The sequence below is a fragment of the Aspergillus fischeri genome, genomic scaffold (genome assembly GCF_000149645.3).
Source record: "Aspergillus fischeri NRRL 181 1099437636265 genomic scaffold, whole genome shotgun sequence".
Lineage (NCBI taxonomy): Eukaryota > Fungi > Ascomycota > Eurotiomycetes > Eurotiales > Aspergillaceae > Aspergillus > Aspergillus fischeri.
This window is the reverse complement of record NW_001509761.1, coordinates 521,970-541,266: the sequence shown is the minus strand read 5'-3', so window position 1 is coordinate 541,266 and position 19,297 is coordinate 521,970. Positions and strand designations below refer to the sequence as shown.

Here is a 19,297-nt window from a genome sequence, read left to right as displayed (position 1 = left end):
CTCCATCATCCTCATCACGACTCAATCTACCCATCGACTACAAATCTACGCCTCTTCTGCATCATACCTCGTCCTCATTATCGAGCGCGCTAGAACTCCCCGGCTCAACCACCAGCAAATCACTAAATCTATACCAAGCTATCAACTCCGCGTTGCGAACGGCCCTGGCTACGGATAACAGGGTGATGCTGTTTGGCGAGGATGTAGCATTCGGCGGAGTGTTTCGATGCTCGATGGACTTGCAAACGGAGTTCGGATCGGAACGTGTATTCAATACCCCGTTGACGGAACAAGGGATTGTAGGGTTCGCTATTGGAGCTGCAGCGCAAGGCATGAAGCCTGTTGCCGAGATCCAGTTCGCAGATTATATTTTTCCTGCTTTTGACCAGATTGTGAACGAAGCCGCAAAATTCAGATATCGAGAGGGAGGTACAGGCGTAAATGTGGGGGGAATGGTGGTCAGAATGCCCTGTGGTGCGGTCGGACACGGCGCCCTGTGAGTTGAACGCCATTGCGTTGGTACACTCCGGCGATTGCTAATCGATCTCTTATACAGATACCATACACAATCCCCCGAAGCGCTTTTCGCTCATGTCCCCGGTGTCCAAGTGGTCATGCCTCGGTCTCCTTCACAAGCAAAGGGCCTCCTCCTGAGCGCCATCTTCCAGAGCAACAACCCTGTCATCTTCATGGAGCCCAAGATTCTGTACCGCGCAGCTGTTGAGCACGTTCCAAATGAATTCTACACGATACCTCTTAACAAAGCGGAAGTAGTCAAACCAGGAAGTGACGTGACGGTCGTCTCGTACGGTCAACCAATGTACCTCTGCTCAGAAGCCATCAGAGCTATCGAAAAGGACATGGGCGCCAGCGTTGAGCTCATCGATCTCCGAACAATATACCCTTGGGACCGACAAACTGTTCTGGACAGCGTGAAGAAGACCGGACGTGCTATCGTGGTCCACGAGAGTATGATCAACTACGGCGTCGGTGCTGAAGTTGCTGCTACCATCCAAGACGGCGCATTCTTGCGCCTGGAGGCTCCAGTGAAGCGAGTGGCTGGCTGGAGCACCCACACCGGCCTTACATTTGAGAAACTCATCTTACCTGATGTCGCGAGTAAGTGATCTCCAACCCTTTGCTTATTATTCATAATGAGCGGATCAGTTACTGACACATATTAGGAATTTATGATGCTATCAAGCAGACACTGGAGTACTGAGCGTTTGTATGGTTTCGATAGAGAAATAGAGCATTCATGTGCAATTAGAACGCTTTTACACTCCACCACCAGAGTAAGCCTTAAGATTCTACAGGAGTACTTCAAAAAGGAACAGGAATCTAATGAAGCAAAGAGTAGTGTCAATAGCCACTTGTACCGGTGGTTGTACAATATATATATATTGTTTGAACCTGTCATGACATCTTAAATCGAGAGATGGTCAGAAGTCTTAAAATCTGCAGTGGGATAAAACCAATTACCAATAGTCTTCTTAAGTAATTAACAGGTAGAAAGATAATTCTCCGGCCAAGTGATATGAACGGCTTCGTCTCATCTATAACTCTGTATTGTTGATCTTGTTTGACCCCCTTGCTGTTCCTCGTGTACCCCCTGTGTCATGTGACATTGCCAAAACTGGACGTCATTCTGGCCAATCATCGGCGCGATCTCATGCTAGTAAAACAACTGCCACAGAATCCCGGACATCCCGACCTCCATGCCACACTATCAACTATCCTTTTCCGGTAATCATCAAGATGTCCGCCGAACCTGGACAACCATCACCGTACAGGTCGCCTCATGGACAAACAAATAGTCTTTCAGCCGGAAATTCTTCCACTCCTGCCGCGACTCCTGCTTCAACCCCTTCCACGACGCGGCCAAAACAAAGAGGGAACGTATGGATGCCAAATTTGACACCCACAGTATTGGCGACGAGATATCCTCAAAGAGGGTTGGATCCCAAACAGTTACAACCTTCAGCTTCTCCTCAGGACCGAAACCGTCCTTACACATCGTCAGCTACTCCTGCCCAGAGATCTTTGCATACTCCTTCGACCGCCCAACAATCTCCGAGACCTCCTTCCACACAACTTTCGCATCCAACCCCTGTACCTCCGCCGATACCTCATGCCACTCGACCTAAAATACACAATTCACAAGCGCAACCAGTCCCAGGATCTCCGTATCCGGCGCAATCTACTCCGCAAGATAAAGCGCCTCAACCTGCGCCTGCCCCAGTCCCGCATTATGCGCCCGGATTGCAGAATGCAACAGCTCGGCAGCCGATACATTCACAATCGCCGCCCCCACAGGCACAGACACGCTCCAAGGCTTCCCCGCGTCCTTCGGGGACTGGCGCCGTTTTCGAGGTCGGAATGATATACCCGTCCATGGAGGAAGCCCGCGAAGCTCTGCTTTGCCATACAATTGCCAAGCACGAATCGTACCGGGTGTACAAATCGGACGCAAGACGGTATATGACCCGATGTCGCAACCGCGACTGCAATTACATGGTTCGAGTCAGCTGGAGAAAGAAGCGATGCGAGGCATTCGTGTCCATGTACAAGCCGCATACGTGCAGGCCGGACACGCATGATAATTGGCGTCCGGCAGCATCGGTCAATTATCTCGCACCGACTTACCAGTCTCTTGTTCAAGGAGGTTCAAAGCCGACCGCGGCTCAGATCCTGGAGATTGAGCGGCGCAGGGGTAATCCGATCCAATACCACCAGGGATATCGGACGCTGAAAGCGATTGAGCGTAGTCTGTACGGAGATGCAGCTGAATCCTTTGAAAAGCTACCCGCATTCTTGTCAAGGCTTGCCAAGGTCGATCACGCCGGATACTGGAAGATGGAGACGAAGAATGACGTTTTTCATCGCTGTTTTGTCGCGCCGGCCGCGACGTTGAACGCTTATACCCACTGCCGTCGATTTTTGACCATTGACCGCGCGCCCTGGAAGACGAAGTGGGACTTTTCACTTCTCGTGGCTGCGACATTAGATGCGAATGATCAGGTTCTGCCACTGGCGTGGGCGGTTGTGCCCGATGAGAAGGTGGATTCCTGGGCTTTCTTCCTGCGCCATATGCGCCTAGCTTTTCCGAAAATTGATAGTCCGCGTACTGCGCTGTTGCTCAACCCTCGGCTGGGGATTGATGATGCCGTCACCCAAGAGCTAGCTACTGTTGCCATGATGTATTGCTGCGAATATTTATCTCAAACTCTAATGGAAAAGTTTCGTCCCGAGGAGGAAGTCCGCAAGCAATTCTGGAAAGCTGCGCGAGCGGAATCGGAACCTATATTCGCGCAGGCAATAGCTCAAATCAAACACCCGCTCGCGAAACAGTGGATCGAGTCGATCCCACGTCAAAGGTGGGCCAAGCACGCCTTGCCCGTTCCTCGGTATGAGCAACTGTCCATGACGACCATGGAATCTCTGCACTTCTTATGGCTGAACACACGCAACCTGCCTGTTCTACGAGCATTATATTCAATCTGGCTCAACATCACTGACCGACTTCATCACTGCCGGGAGATTGACTTCAAGCGATCTAACACCTTGGCCGACTTTGCTCAGGAATGGATTGCGCGACAAAAGCAACTCTCTCGGACTTATACGGCAGTGGCGAGTTCGCAGGAGCAGTTCACCGTGTTCAACAAAGCCGTAGGCTTCGCCGTCGATCTGGATGCTCGGACATGCAGCTGCCTCGACTGGCAGGATCTCCAATTACCATGCCGCCACGCCCTCGCTGCCATTGCGACCACTTCCCGCCCCATCAACGACTTCGTCCCCCCGGCATATCATATTAGCACATACAAACAGATCTACACCGGCATTACGATGCCGCTCGAGCTGCGAGACCTCGACAACTTTGGCCAGTGCAGGGCTCCAGCCACAAAGCGTCGCGGAAGACCATCAATGAATCCTTCCAAACAGAAAGATGCCGGTGTCCAGCCCCACTGTTCGGTCTGCAGGCAGCCCGGACATTCCGGCCAAAGCGACATCTGTCCCACCAAACTCAAGGAGCGGAATATTGTCATCCAAACTCTACCCGATGGCATCCGGGCCTTCGAACACAAACCAGGCCCACCGCCTCCGAAACCACAGTACCCGGCCGTGGCTGTCGTCGTGCCAGCCAAGCCCACGATTACACAACCCACCACATCGACCCCAGCCGTGCCAAGCGTGTGTGTGCCCCGCAGGCCCCGAGGCAGCAGCCAAAGCAGCAGCAGTAGTAGCAGCGACGACAACAACAACGACAAGTCTCCCAGTAATGAAGGCAACGACGCGGGTAATGAGGGGGTTGTAGTCCCCCCATTACCCGATTGGGCTCGATTACCCGGGGAGCAGGACTCACCGGGGGCAAGCAAACCCACGACCCCAAGGCCTTCGTTGAATCTTGGTCCTGCGCCTTCCGAGGTTGGGTCCCGGCTGGAATGGGCGCTGGATGCGAAGAAGAGACTTGATGCCGAGAAGGAGTTTCTGTCGTATGAGGAGTTGAGTCGTCTGCAGGGACAGATTCTCGACGGTCTTTTTCTAGTACAGCCGTAGCGTCAGGGACGCGTTGTAATACTTATTTACTTAATAACGTTCGAAATGCAGCCACTTTCGACGTCTCTGAGAACAACCCATCAACTTGAATGACAAACTTACTAGTCTTTCATAAGCCTAGCAGATCCTGAAACTACTGGAATATAAAGTCCCGTAATCATATACTCATCAGAAAGCAATCATGATATCTATATGACGTATCGCCAAGTACTGCTCAAATGAAGGACATCTCGAAACATAAATGCAGCCCCCCATAACATAATCCCAAAATCGCTAAAATACATATTATGTCACGTAGCAAGAAACGATTAGAAACTGAAAAGCCCGCTCCGGCGCTTTCCAAACGGGTATACAACCAGCGCCGCAATGAACAATCCCACAGTGATACCGATCGCTACCTGGATCATTCCGAAACCTAAGCTAGCGATAGACGTCTCCTGGCTGCTCGTATCGGTGCCATTGCCGCCCTTGTGCAGATTCTCGCGGACTTGATTCGCATAGTTGATGCCGGCGATCAAGGAGCCCGAGGAGGCCAGCCCTGACGGCACCAGGACGAAGATACCCGGTAGAATGGCGGTAGCTGCGTGACCGTGCCATAAGCGGCTGTAGAGATTACCCAGGATACCGAGCGTGAATGCACCGACGGTATTGGCGACTTCGGAGCGGGAGCCGAGCTTGGTTGTGCTGAAGTAGTTGGTGATGTAGCCGCAGGTTGCGATGAAGATCATGACGGGAACTTGTTTCCATTTGGCTTGGTTGATGACGGCGAGGCAGATGACGAAGACGGGGACGAAGATGAAGTGTTGTATGTACTTGCTGCCGTAGATGGAGAGGTCACGGCAGGTGGTTTCGGAGGTGGCGTTGCCGTCGATGAGGCCGTAGACGGTGGTGCCGACTGTGATGCCGTAGCCAAGGAAGAGGGAATAGATTATGGCGAAGACCATGCGGATGGAACCTGCAATCATCTGGTGGGATTGGAGTTCAAGACTGCTGCACAGGACCATGAAACCCGGTAGGATCAGGGCGATGGAGGACTGTGCCAGAGCGGAGAAGCAGAAGAGGGACTGTTTTTGGCCGTCCACAGTTATACGGATCGAGCCGAATGCGCGTGCCAGGAACGAGGTCAACACTGCTGCTGTCACTTCGAACACATTGGAATAGAGGGTGGAGCGGGGAGATATGACGTGCTGCATCAGACCGACGAGCGACCCAAGAATGAAGATGATAGGCATGTCAATGGGCCGGGCGTCGAAGGCGAAGGGGCCGACCGCGGCGCCAGCCAGACCGTACACCGGAACCAGGATCCATTTATTGAAACGCGGTTTGCGCTTCATGATTTCGTCAAGTTCCTGGATCGCTTCTTCGACTCCGATCAGGTCGTGAACGACATTTTTGTAAACGTTGTGCGTTTCAGCCAATCGTCCCAGATCGACCCCCTGCGTCGAACGAACGAGCTTGACTTCGGCCGTTCGAGTAACAGGGTCATCGAAGGACATGATCATACAACCGGGCAGATACAGGAACTGTCCCTCGACCTCCAGGACCCGCGCCGTCATGGTCATGTATTCCTCCAATCGGTGCGTCGGCGCACCATACCGCATCAGCGCACGGCACAACTGCATGATATACCGATGCCGTGCCAGGATCTCTGCAATATGTACGGTCACCTTGATCTCATCTTCCAACCGATGCTTGCGATAAGCCTTCTTCTTCCCCCGCTTCTGCTGCTGTGTCATTGACAGAACATCGGCGGACGACGGTAAGGTGGTCCGACTCAAATTCATCGATGCTTCCACCAGGGAAGCAGTCGATCGATGGTGCGGTTTTTTGTACCATTTGACCTTCTCCTTCTTGGGTGTGACTGCACCCGACTTGGGGGTTGCCGATCCTGACTTGGGCGTTGTAGCTCCCGAGGACAAGGGAGAGCCATCATCGGAATCATCCGTGGCCGACAAACCATCCTTTTCATTCTGCGCAGCTTGCAGCTTAAGCAGTTGAGACAAAATCCCGCCTCCTCCGCTGAAGGATAGAGGACGGTAGGAATCGTACCACGAACTGGGACGCTCGGGAGTGCTCTGGCCAGAACGTTGGTACGCAGGTTTCGGTTTGCGATGGCGCAGATTATTGTGTTGCGTCATCCGTCGAACAAGACGGTGAGCCTCTGCGCTGGGGTTGGGTCGGTTCTCATCGTCCGTATCATCGCCCACAGGCATGCGGTACTGGCTATGGACCCTGCGTATCGGCATCCCACCTTCCAGGTCCTCAGGCAAAAGGGAGGCTCCCAGCGCCTCGCCGTCATCCAGAGGTCTACCCAGGCGTTCTCCCAAACGGACCGTCTTTTGCCTAATCAACTGACCTGCCTCCTTCCATCTTTGTTTGACAGACTTGGATCGGTTCGGCGTCCGCTCCCTGGTTGTAGAGTCTTCGGAGATGCGCTCGGGGGTAGAAGGCGGATAATTCGTGCTGGGGTAACCAGACCCATCGTATCTCGATGTTATATCTGTCTCATCATCGAATTGCTCTGCTTTTAGCATATCGGTAACGTCTGTGGATCGTGGTGCGGAATTGAGCAGCGTCCGGGTGGAGCTGTCGGAGGTATTCGAGTAGACTTTCTCGGTAGTCTCCGTATTGTCGGCATCACGATGTTGGCTGATAGATCGAAACCTCACTCGATGCGGTCGTGAGAGTTCGCCGGGTAGTCCGAGGTGGTGACTCTCCAGCGCTTCGGCGTTGGCCGGCTGTGAGAGACTGCGGCCATGACTGTTGCGGTTTTCAATGGCGGTTGGCTCTAAAGACTCTGGATTGGTGAGCAACTCGTAACTTTCGTTATCATGATGAGTCACCGACATGGGGAGGCAAATGCACTCCAAATGTCAATTATCGTTGCAATAAAGTTGATGGGAATGCCGGGAAGAGAGTGAACAGGGCAGGAGACGATGAACGAATGTCTGGATGAACGGTGGAGGAACGGATAGAGATTAAAAGGAATAAGCACCGTACAAATACATACAATGATGGCGCAATGGATATGACAAATCGAGGAATGCAGTGGTGTTAATGGGTTAAGGAAAGGCAGCGAAGAAGCAGAGAGGATGGACGAGTGTGGAGAGGAACCAGAGATGAGACTGAGTGGGAGGGCGTGTGAGAGGCGAACCAAAAATAAGTTGAGTCTAGAACAGATTTTCGTCTCAAAGATTGAAGGTCTTGCAAGAGCTGAAATAAAGCCATTGACTTTTTAAAGAAACAAAGTCAATTCTCGGCGCAGAGTTCATTGTTGTGAGGTTGAAGAGAGGACAAGAAGACGATGATCTCATGGTGGAGGGGCATTGATTAATTGAACCTGTCAGTGTTTCGGAGGGTCTTGGACAGATGATCCTTATCAATAGCACTCTTTACTATGGCTTCTATTCTCGACGATCTACAACAGTTTCCATGCAGCTCAAGATCGCTACATTTTACTACTGATGATTGTTGATACGCGGTGTCGCCAATCTATTGTTCTAGAACCCAACCAGTCTACTACCTATCCTCCATTCGATCAGTGTCAAAGGACTCGACGCTCAAAGACCCAAACTCAATGACACTGCAATCCACGCAACCAGTGGAGAACCATTGGCACAATCCTGATACACAAAGATGAATAAGGTGCTTGACTGTGGGTCGGGACTCGGCAGTGGCGAAGATGACAGAATCACCACGAATCACCGAAGCTCCGGTGGAAGCTGCAGAGAAAATCTCTGATTTCTAGGCTTGCGCCGTGGCTGCAGCGGACTCGACCGGCAATGTGGTCTATCGGAGCATCCTGATGGGCTGGTGAACTTGCCTTGTTCCAGCCAATTTACCCGTCAAATTACCCACCTCGGGCAGATCATCTCGTCCACAGCGCAGTCCAGACTCGAGATCCGTGCTACCTCCCTATGCTCTTGCGGGACCAACGACGCGAATTAAAGTCGCATCAATATGTGTTCTATTTTCGTCCAACACGCAGCTCAGCTGCTGGAATACTCCAAATGCAAGTGACCGATTATTATTAGATTATTATGGCCATGGAAAACTGGATTCTGCACCCCGCAACTATCGTACATCACGACTGTCAAAATCCCATTTGTTCAACCACCCAACGCTAACATTCAGATATGTCGCAAAGCAGAGCCAACCCGCATATGGGAGCATATCCAAAACGCAGTGCGATCGATATCCCACCACATTGCCATCAGTTTCCCGACCGTACCGCCCAGAGCTACGATATCCGCAAGGGCCCACCCAGGTTTCCGCGCACCGAAGAACAACGGCATCCAGAGGTAGTTGAGGATCAACTGCGTCGTGTACAACGTTTGGGACGAGGCTACTGCCGTTGTGGGTGTGAGGAGGGTCGCGGAGGTTGTTGCGTGGTGGGCCGCGTAGCCCATCATTCCGTAGATGATGGTCCACACGGGCCCGAAGACCCAGGCGGGAGGGCGTAGGGGCGGTTGGCGGAGACGGCTGTAGAGTTCTTTTGTGCGGCCTAATTTTGTAGAGGTATGGAGTAAGTATGTGCCAGTTGGTCTGCCATAAAAAACTAGTGATATCTTATCGCCGATGAAGGAGCGGCATACTGTTGACCAGATATCCCACCAGGGATCCCACCCCAATAGGCGTTGCTACAGCCAGGACTGGGGAGGTGAAAAACACTTGAGGGAGTGCAAATGACCACGACATCGTGCTTGAGGTTGAAAGGTATTTTCAAGTAGAGTATTGATCCTTGCTTTTCGGACAATTTCACAAGTTGTCTATGTTGATGAGCGTAGGGGTTTTTATGTACTCCGGTCAGCCCATCATCCGATCGATCGACATGCACCAACGTCATTGTTCATAAACTCCACCTCGCTGGGAAGGGACGCTACGAAACACAACTCCATTGAGCTGAGTGGCAGATGTTTTATGAATATGTAAAATAATCATCGACCCCAATATAAGAGAGATTAATACTGCAAGCAGATTATCTGGAACGTCCTCGCGTTACAGCGTCAGTGCCTTCAAGGAAATATATCACGAAACAAGCAAAACAACAAAAGTCAAATCACAGCGAGCCAAATAAGCTCGTTTGTCGACTAAAAGGGTCAGCCATGACACGGAATACAGACTCGGCAAGATATGGACACGTTGTATCAGTCGTACTAGATTGGGGACGGTGACTTTTGAAAGGGCGGCTGCATCTACCTCCATGGTATCCTGGCATCCAGGGGACGAAAGGACCGAAGTGATTCAGGGGATGGTTTTGATGTCCGATCGAATCTTGTAGAAGGAAGGCTAAAGTTGATATAAAGCATCGCGATGCTCTCCATCAAACCCAGCCAAGTCGTGATTGAGTATAGGCGGCGAATTTCATCCAGTCAAAAGACCAGATAGAAGAACATCCCAGCTAACAGTCAGCCACGATGCCACTCAAATTGCTTTGCCTGCATGGTTGGGGCACAAACACCAAGGTATGTGACACGAGCATTCCATATCGTCCTGCTCGCTGACATTGCGACAGATCTTGCAATCTCAGCTGAGTAAGTAGCACAACTTTCAGCTCTGCTGCCACATACTTACGAGACAGATGGCTTGATGACCGAACTCCGACGAGACAACACGGCGACATTTTATTTTGTCGAAGGCGACATTGACTCGGTGCCGGGTCCTGGCATCGCAGGATTCTATGAGGGTCCCTACTACAGCTATTACAAGTTTCCCCGGTCGTTTTCTGATCCTGACGGCAGCGAGGAGGAATCCTTGCTCGAAGCATACAACTTCCTCTATGACATCATCGACGAGGACGGTCCCTTTGATGGTATCCTAGGCTTCTCGCACGGAGGAACCCTGGCTTCGGGCTTTCTCATTCATCATGCGAAGACATATCCGCATGAACCACCTCTCTTTCGATGTGCCATATTCATCAATTCCCTACCACCGTTCCGCATGAACCCCGGTGAGAACCCAGTAATCGACTCAGACCTTGATGGCTATATCAAGATACCGACTGTAAGCATCGCTGGGGCGAAGGATCCCTTGTTCGAGTATTCGCTTGCATTGTACAGGCTGTGTGATCCATCAAAGTCCACGTGGATAGTGCACAGCAAGGCCCACGATATTCCTAACGATAGAAAAAATGTTGCTCTGATGGCTGCAGGGATCCGCAAATTGGCTATCGAAGCTTTGGCGATATGGTGACTGTACCCTGGCCTTTCTTTCTGTCCTACCTTGCACAGAATAGAATATTCCGCATGTCACTCCTGCATTCCTTGGTTTCAATGCCGATTTCTCTCAGTGTACTGGTACGGAGCATTCTCTGGATTTCCTTAGATCACGAATTTCAGGTTTGAAGATCGGATAATAACCAAGCCATGTATATTTGCCTGCTGGTTCTGCGATTTAATGATTGTCTCGAACCCTTGCCGGATCTCTGTTCCATGAGAGTACGTCAACGTTGTCGTATGGGTGCGCCATTCGTAGTCTTCTACCATGCCTATCAACTCCTTCGAAGGGACTGGGGAACCGGTCCGGCTCCCTTCTGCCCCTGATGTTGACATAGAAGATGGAGCTTCGAACTCGTTGGACGACGCTTCAATGCCTATTGCCATTATTGGCATGGGATTCCGTGGGCCCGGAGATGCTAGCAACGTTGAGAAGCTGTGGAAAATGATACTCGAAGGCCGGGAAGCATGGAGTCAGACACCCGAGTCGAGATGGAACAGTCATGCATTTTACCACCCAGACCACGCGCGGCACGGCACTGTAAGTCACGATTACGGCCAAATGAGATAGGCGATAACAGTATCTGCAGATCAATGTCCAAGGTGGCCACTTTCTGACAGAAGATGTATCCCTTTTCGATGCGCCCTTTTTCAACATGACGAGCGACGAGGCAGCGGTTTGTGGCCTTTCCACAGAGTATCTGTACAATTGGGTCCTATCAAGCTTATCATATCACTTCTCAGGCGATGGATCCCCAGCAGCGGTTATTGCTCGAAGTGACCTATGAAGGACTAGAGAACGGTCTGTTTCCTACAGCATAGAGGTCATTGGATAGGACTCACACCTGCCAGCCGGTATACCTCTTCCCGAGATCATGGGAAGCCAAACATCCTGTTTCGTCGGTTCTTTCAATGCGGATTACACGGATCTCCTTCTACGCGACCCCGATGCTATCCCCATGTATCAATGCACCAATGCTGGCCAGTCTCGTGCCATGATGGCCAATCGAGTGTCATACTTCTTCGACCTCAAGGGCCCAAGCGTCACAGTCGATACCGCCTGCTCGGGGAGTCTGGTCGCACTGCATTTGGCGTGTCAAACGTTGCGCACCGGGGATGCTGCGATGGCAATTGCGGCCGGAGTAAACGTGATTCTCAGCCACGAATTCATGTCCACAATGACCATGATGAAGTAGGTTCGCATGTAACACTTGATTGTCATTGCATTAAACAGTATCCAGGTTTCTGTCACCGGATGGACGCTGCTACACATTCGACGAGAAGGCCAACGGATATGCTCGTGGCGAAGGGATTGGGTGTTTGATTCTGAAGCCGCTCAAAGTCGCCATCAGAGATAGAGACCCTATCCGAGCTGTCATCAGGGGTTCTGGGTCGAATCAAGATGGCAGAACTCCCGGCATCACTCTCCCGAGTGGAGCGTCACAAGAGGCCTTGATTCGCCATGTTTACAGCATGGCAGGTCTTCATCCACATGGTACAGAATTCGTCGAAACACATGGCACAGGAACTCAAGCAGGAGATCCAATCGAGACAGGAGCGCTCGCGAGAGTGTTTTGCGCCGATAGAAACTCAGACAAACCACTGCGCATCGGGTCCATCAAAACAAACGTGGGGCATCTGGAGGGAACAAGCGGAGTCGCGGGCGTGATCAAGGCAGTGTTGATGCTTGAGAACCGCACTTTCCTCCCCAACCGCAACTTCACTTCCCTCAACCCACGCATCCTGCTAGACGAATGGAAGCTTAAGGCATGTCTCCCATATTGTTCTTCATGAGTGAATTGAGCGATAACAATTTCAGATTCAACTCGATCCGGAACCATGGGAAAGCACAGGGCCTCATCGCGTGTCGGTAAACAGCTTCGGATACGGGGGAAGCAACGCACATGTTATCCTCGAAGACACCTATGGATACCTACAATCGCACGGTTCACAAGCGCTGGTTGGCAAACCTCGTACACCTTTCCTGAGGAAGGCTCTTGAGCGATCGCAAACTCCCAACGGCCGCCGTGATGAATCACCCATACGGACGCGTCTCTTTATGCTCTCCGGTTTTGATGATCATTCCATCGCAAAGCAGATAGAAAATCTAAGAGGCTATCTTTCCGAAAGAGAATCGATAGCTGACGATCAGTTCATGAGCAATCTGGCCTTCACCTTGAATCAACGGCGTACTACCCTGATGTGTCGAGCAGCGGTTACTGGCAACTCAGCTTCCAGCGTGATGGAGGCCTTAGAAGGTAGTATCAGGGTTAGAAAGGCCACACGAAAGCCAGTGGTTGGCTTTGTTTTCACAGGCCAGGGAGCGCAATGGTGTGGAATGGGACGGGAGCTGGTGGGAGCATATCCCGTTTTTCGCCAGTCAATGGAACGAATTGATGCACACTTGATTCGACTCGAGGCTCCATTTTCCGCCCTAGGTGAGAACCGGATCCGAGACGTTGAATCAAGGGTCATGGCCTGACTAATAAAGAAGCTCTGCTAATCATGCTGCAACAGGTGAGATTCTCGAGAATCAAGATGCATCACGGCTCAACCATCCTCTACACAGTCAAACAATCTGCACAGCACTTCAAGTCGCACTTGTCGACCTTCTAAGTTCATGGGATATACAGCCAGATTCCGTTACTGGTCATTCCAGTGGCGAAATAGCCGCAGCGTACGCCATCGGAGCGTTAAGCATGGAGGACGCTATATCCGTTGCATACTATAGGGGCGTTGCAGCGAGCAAGCTATCGCACAACGAAGAAGTGAAGGGAGGGATGCTCGCTGCCGGATTGTCACCCGCCCAGATAGAACCGTTCCTGGACACATTGAAGTCTGGGAAAGCCGTCGTGGCATGCATTAACAGCCCCTCCAGCGTTACAGTCTCGGGAGACTTTGAAGCTATTGACGAGCTTGAGAAGGTATTAAGGGAGAAAGAATTCTTCTGCCGACGTCTGGTAGTGGATGTTGCATATCATTCCCACCACATGGAACTAGTTGGCGGAGAATATCTGGACCTGATATCGAACATTCGACCACGGATTGGAAGCAAATTCGGAAAGCATCCTGTCTCCTTTTTCTCATCGGTGACAGGAGCTGAAGTTAAAGCCTCCGATCTTGGCTCTCAATATTGGACTAGGAATCTTCTCGGACAAGTCAGATTCGTTGACTCCGTCAGGGCGCTTTGTTTTGAAACCAGTACTCAGAAATCGATGTTTGCGGCCCCTAATAACAGACGGGCCAGGCGGCCAAACGGTGCACGCAAGGTCAACGTTGATGTCTTGCTGGAGGTTGGCCCTCATGGAGCATTGTCGGGTCCGATCCGTCAAATTCTGAAAGATGACAACAAACTGGATGCGGCCGGGATACAATATGCGAGTGTTTTGACTCGTAAGGTCGATTCTGTCACTACGACATTAGAGGTAGCTGGAACCCTGGCCTGCCTGGGTTCTCAGGTCAATTTTTCCGCAATCAACGACCCGTTAGCTGAGATGCTAGATACGCAAGTCATGGTTGATCTTCCTCCCTATGCATGGAACCACAGCAGATCATACTGGGCTGAGTCACGCATCAGCACAACATTCAGAAAGCGCAAGCACCCGCGAACAGATCTCCTGGGTGCTCTCGACAGACTGTCATGTCCGTTCGAGCCTCACTGGAGAAACTTTGTGCGTGTATCGGAGGTCCCATGGCTGAAAGATCATAAAGTACAGTCGAACATAGTTTATCCTGCAGCGGGGTACATTGCAATGGCCATTGAAGCTGCATCCCAACACCTGCTGGAGCAAGAGGCCAACAAGGACATGTCAGCGTTTATTATTCTCCGTGATGTTGAAATAAGAGCCGCTTTGGTCATCCAGGAAAACTCTGCTGCTGAAGTCATGACCTCGCTACGAGCATGGCAAGGTAGCACCAACGTCTCCGAGCGTCTCTACGAATTCAACGTCTATTCAGTGACCGCTGAGGATCGATGGACGGAGCATTGTCGTGGCCTAGTGGGCGTCCATGACTTGTCCCTGGACACTGAGTATGAGACTAGTTCCCAGGTGCCAGAAATAGCCTCCGACCTCGGTGTCATAGACACTTCGACGTTCTACGAGAAGCTAGCCAGCATTGGCCTCGAATATGGTCCTTGCTTTGCGAATCTGACGCACGCTAATCAGGCTGACAACCTGTGCTTTGCTGAAGTTACTATCCCTGACACAGCAGCTGTCATGCCAATGAACTTCCAGTATCCACACTTGATTCACCCCTGCACGCTAGACAGCATATTTCATACGGTGTTTGTTCAAACAAATGTTGGAGACGATCCTGCTATTCCGGTTCAAATAGACCAGCTTTGCGTCTCTCGGAGTACAGAGCGTTCACCGGGTACTAAAATGCATATTGAGACGCATATTGACAAGCAGACGAGAAAGGGTATTGTTGCCTCAATTACGGTGATGAACAGCAATGATACTATTGCTATGTCGATTAAGGGATTGCGATGCAAGCGCCTCAAGAACAGTGACTCGAAGAACACGGTCAACCCGACGGAGCGTCTTGGGTACATGCTTACTTGGAAAGCAGATCCCGATCTACTTTCAAAGCAAGACTTTAGCACTATGTTTATGGAGGACAATCACGACAGCCAAGAATCCGCAAAGCGACATTTGTTGGAAGGCTGTGCGTTCTACTACATTCGGAAAGCCATCCGAGATCTTGAACCCGCGAACAAGGAAGAATTGCATCCAGGAAGAAAACAACAACTTGAAATTTTCGTCGACCAGACGCAAGATAGTCGTTTGGTGGCGTCATCAGACACAAACAATGCTGATATCCAGGCAGTGAGTGCTTCCGGACCGGAAGGAAGACTCCTCATTGCAGTCGGCGAGCAGCTCAGTACAATCTTGAAAGATTCGAAAATCTCGAACATTCATATGGATCCTTCAATATGGGAGCAATACTGGGACACTATCCGACCAAGCCCGGTGTACGAGAAACTAGCTAGCTACCTGGAGCTTGTAGGCTATAAGAACCCAATGATCTCGATACTTGAGGTGGAGGGTACATTTGGACAAGCTTCACAAGGTCACCTTGAACGGCTCTTAGGTAATAACGGACATGGTCCGTTATGCAGTGAATACACAATCACTCATGAAGGCCCATCGATCCCTGGCCACTTTGCCCCAGTGCTTTCCAAGTGGAACCAATTTCTGAACGTGAAGAAACTGAATCTCAATCAAAGTCCAGAGACACAAGACTTTTCCAAATATCAGTACGACGTCGTTCTCGCGCCTTTGGGGCTTTGTACGGTCCCATCGAAGTTGCAAGCTCTCAGGAATATTCACACCGTTCTGAAGCCACAAGGTCGTTTAATTGTCGTGGATCCCATTGCTGGACATGACAATCTAACCGAGTCTGTTATCTTTGCAAATTCTCCGGGATGCTGGTCCGAAGGTCGATTTGGCTATACTCTCGAAGACTGGAATCTCGTGCTCTCAGCGGCTGGATTTTCCGAAGCAGAATATGCAAGCACCTCACGAGAAGGGCGCTTCATGATCATCACTCGTCCGTTGCATGGGCAGTCAATTCCTAAACGAAGTATTCTAATCATATCAGAAGATGATGACAATGGTATAGACTTGTCCGCTCTGCAAGACTCTCTCAGCCCCGTGTCGTCCGATATCGAAATTGCAGATTTCACCCATGCCAAGCCAGAAGGAAGGGTGTGCATTATTCTCAGTGCTCTTAGTCGACACTTGATGGCAGACCCTACTCCAGAGGAATTGGAAGTATTGAAGCGAATCTTCTTGAAGGCATCTGGCGTCTTGTGGGTAACTCGAGGGGCGGCGATATCCCCGGTGACGCCGGACGGTGCTCTAGCGACCGGGTTTGTACGGACTTCACGCTCTGAATCCGGGATTGAAAAAATCGTTACATTGGACCTGGACGGACGGAATCCGCTTTCAAGTCATCGCGCTGCTGAGGTTATATGTACAGTGGTGCGCGAGCGAATTCTGACCGACGGAAAAGGTCAAAGTGATACAGAGTATGCTGAGCGAAACGGCGTGCTCCTCATTCCTCGAGTTGTCAAAAACCAGGCCTTTAACAGTTCCCTTGCGGCCTCGCATGAGGCACAAACAACAAGCCTTGAAAGGTTCCACCAGGAGGGTAGATCCCTCAAAGCGTCAATTCCCGATGCCTCCCAGGAAGATGAAGTGCTCTTTGTGGACCATTCCAAGGAGAAAGCCATACCTGCAGACCATATCCGTGTTCAGACTTGTGCGATATGCATAGATAAACAGGCCGCAAAAGCTTTGGAAGAGCAGGATACGTCTCAAGAATTAGCGATGGGCTTCGGGGCTAGCGGGATTGTTCAAAGCGTCGGAGGAGCTGTCCATGATTTCGCCCCAGGTGACCGAGTGGCTTGCCTTGCGCAGGGAGCAGTAGCCAACTACCAGCAAGAACAGGCCTCGGCGTTCCAAAAGTTGCCCGAAGATTTATCATTCGAAGCAGCAGCGGCCTTGCCTGCGGCTTATTGCACAGCACTATATGCTCTTCAGAACCTTGGGCGGGCTGTCTCCACTGACAGGGTTCTAGTGTACGGAGCCACAGGAACAGTAGGGCAAGCTTTCGCAGAATTATGCCTCCATATTCATGCCTATGCGCTCTTTATCGTCCGAACTGAGAAAGATAAGCATTCTCTCGGCAGTACAGTTGCTGTGCCTGATGACCGGATTATCGTCGACGAGAATGGAGCTCATGTCAGAAGGCTTCTGAGGAAGGAGTATCAGCCTTTTGATGTGGTGGTCAATTTCGAAAGTTGGGACAACGAGACGCTGCAGGTGCTGTGCAGGTTGGTCGGTACAGGTGGAAAGTTCATACACCTTTACCGCGAAAATCGCTGGAATCAGCGTACATGGGCAATCCCCCAGCTGGAGAACGACATCGTGTTTGCAACACTGGACATCAATAAACTCTTGAGAGACAAGCCAACGTTGCTGTATAAGATATGGGGCGATGTAATGCGCATGTACCGAGCAGGACATATCCGTGGCTCCAATGCCTTGGCAACGTATAGTATATCAGATATGCGAGACGCATTGAACGTATTGGAATTGGGCGAGCTGGATTCCTTAGTTATCTCAGCTAAACCAGAGGACATTGTGAAGGTAAGCTCGGAGGAACCATATCCGGATCCTTGCTAACAAAGGAATAGGTCATTACACCGCAGCCGCAAGCTGCCCTACTCCGTGCAGATGCATCTTATATACTCGTTGGCGGTCTAGGAGGTATCGGACGAGCCACAGCCCTCTGGATGGCTGATAACGGGGCTCGAACGTTGATCTTTGTCAATAGAAGTGGGCCGTCGAGCCAGGCAGCGCAGGAAACAGCACGAGATCTGAAGCAAAAGGGAGTTCGCGTCATCGTTCATGCTTGCGATATATCTGATAGCAAGAAAGTCGAGAAGATGGTGATCGAGCTTGAACGGAACGCCCCTCAAATTCGAGGGGTTATTCAGTCTGCCATGGTCCTCCGGGTACGTTCATTCAGTCTACGAAGACTGTAGCCTCTGGAAGCTGACGTGTCGATAGGATACCCATATCGAGAAAATGACCATCGAGGATTATCTCTCCGTGCTGCGCCCGAAATACTTCGGAACCTGGAACCTGCACCGCCATCTCCCAGACGACCTCGACTTCTTCGTCATGCTCTCTTCTATTAGCGGAATCATCGGAAACGCCACCCAGGCCGCCTACGCCGCCGGCTCCACCTTCCTCGACACATTCGCGGTATACCGTAACTCCCTTGGTCTCCCGGCCGTTTCACTAGACCTAGGCGTGATAACCGACGTAGGGTACCTGGCCGGAAACCGCGATCTAGCGGCCAAGATGGCCCAGCAAGGTTTCCACGGCACAGACACAGTGACCCTGATGTCTTTGATCGCCGCCTCAATTAGAGCGCCGTTCGGTGAGGGAGGCACCTCCCAGATCATCACGGGATTGGGTGAGTGGAAAGAGGGGCAGTCGCTCAGCAACTTTGACGCGCCCCTCTTTGCACATTTCCGGCGACAGTTTCAGCAGAAGAGTGGAGAGGACCAATCGGATGAGTTTATTGGCAAGTTACGCGAGAACCTCCGGGAGGTCAATAACCTCGAAGAAGCCTCCGGGGTTATCTACAGTGCTCTAAGCGGGAAGATTGCGGCGCATCTCTCTGTTCCGATCGAGAGCATCGATGCCTCGCATCCCATTACGGAGTACGGGATCGACTCGCACATGGCGGTGGAGCTGAGGAACTGGATCGCGAAGACGATGGAGAGCACGGTGCCGATTTTGGATATTCTGGCGAGTAGTACGTTGTTGGATCTGGCGGGCAAGATTGCATCCAAGTCTAGAGTGGTTCATGTGGAAGAATAGGGATAGTGGAGATTTCTTTAAGCAACGATAATTCTAAATCTAAGCAAGTCTATTATTGTGGAATGTTGGTATATAAAGTGCATCTCAGGAACCGTAGCACGGGAGACGATAGACGGGGAGAGA

At 51.2% G+C, this 19,297-nt stretch overlaps 5 protein-coding genes across 5 annotated transcripts, besides 2 other annotated features; 3 read left to right on the top strand and 2 right to left on the bottom strand.

Moving 5' to 3' along the window:
* Positions 1 to 233: 233 nt before the first annotated feature.
* NFIA_002400 (alpha-ketoacid dehydrogenase subunit beta) lies at positions 234 to 1,222 on the top strand (the record flags this gene model as incomplete). Its single annotated transcript, XM_001258786.1, has 3 exons — positions 234 to 496; positions 557 to 1,119; positions 1,185 to 1,222. The coding sequence occupies 3 exons, from the start codon at positions 234 to 236 to the stop codon at positions 1,220 to 1,222; spliced, it is 864 nt and encodes a 287-aa protein (XP_001258787.1).
* A 1,145-nt stretch (positions 1,223 to 2,367) lies between these two features.
* Positions 2,368 to 4,329: a mobile genetic element.
* Positions 4,217 to 4,267: a microsatellite.
* A 536-nt stretch (positions 4,330 to 4,865) lies between the features above and the next one.
* NFIA_002390 (threonine/serine exporter family protein) lies at positions 4,866 to 7,406 on the bottom strand (the record flags this gene model as incomplete). The annotated part of the gene is made up of 1 exon (XM_001258785.1): positions 4,866 to 7,406. The coding sequence occupies one exon, from the start codon at positions 7,404 to 7,406 to the stop codon at positions 4,866 to 4,868; it is 2,541 nt and encodes an 846-aa protein (XP_001258786.1).
* A 1,281-nt stretch (positions 7,407 to 8,687) lies between these two features.
* On the bottom strand, positions 8,688 to 9,255 carry NFIA_002380 (TspO/MBR family protein; the record flags this gene model as incomplete). The annotated part of the gene is made up of 2 exons (XM_001258784.1): positions 8,688 to 9,061; positions 9,153 to 9,255. 2 exons carry the CDS (start codon positions 9,253 to 9,255, stop codon positions 8,688 to 8,690), a joined length of 477 nt encoding a protein of 158 aa, XP_001258785.1.
* A 719-nt stretch (positions 9,256 to 9,974) lies between these two features.
* NFIA_002370 (putative DUF341 family oxidoreductase) lies at positions 9,975 to 10,749 on the top strand (the record flags this gene model as incomplete). The annotated part of the gene is made up of 3 exons (XM_001258783.1): positions 9,975 to 10,022; positions 10,073 to 10,091; positions 10,139 to 10,749. 3 exons carry the CDS (start codon positions 9,975 to 9,977, stop codon positions 10,747 to 10,749), a joined length of 678 nt encoding a protein of 225 aa, XP_001258784.1.
* A 291-nt stretch (positions 10,750 to 11,040) lies between these two features.
* NFIA_002360 (putative polyketide synthase) lies at positions 11,041 to 19,174 on the top strand (the record flags this gene model as incomplete). Its single annotated transcript, XM_001258782.1, has 9 exons — positions 11,041 to 11,313; positions 11,363 to 11,449; positions 11,517 to 11,574; positions 11,625 to 11,964; positions 12,014 to 12,539; positions 12,592 to 13,210; positions 13,290 to 17,929; positions 17,977 to 18,297; positions 18,353 to 19,174. 9 exons carry the CDS (start codon positions 11,041 to 11,043, stop codon positions 19,172 to 19,174), a joined length of 7,686 nt encoding a protein of 2,561 aa, XP_001258783.1.
* Positions 19,175 to 19,297: the final 123 nt, after the last annotated feature.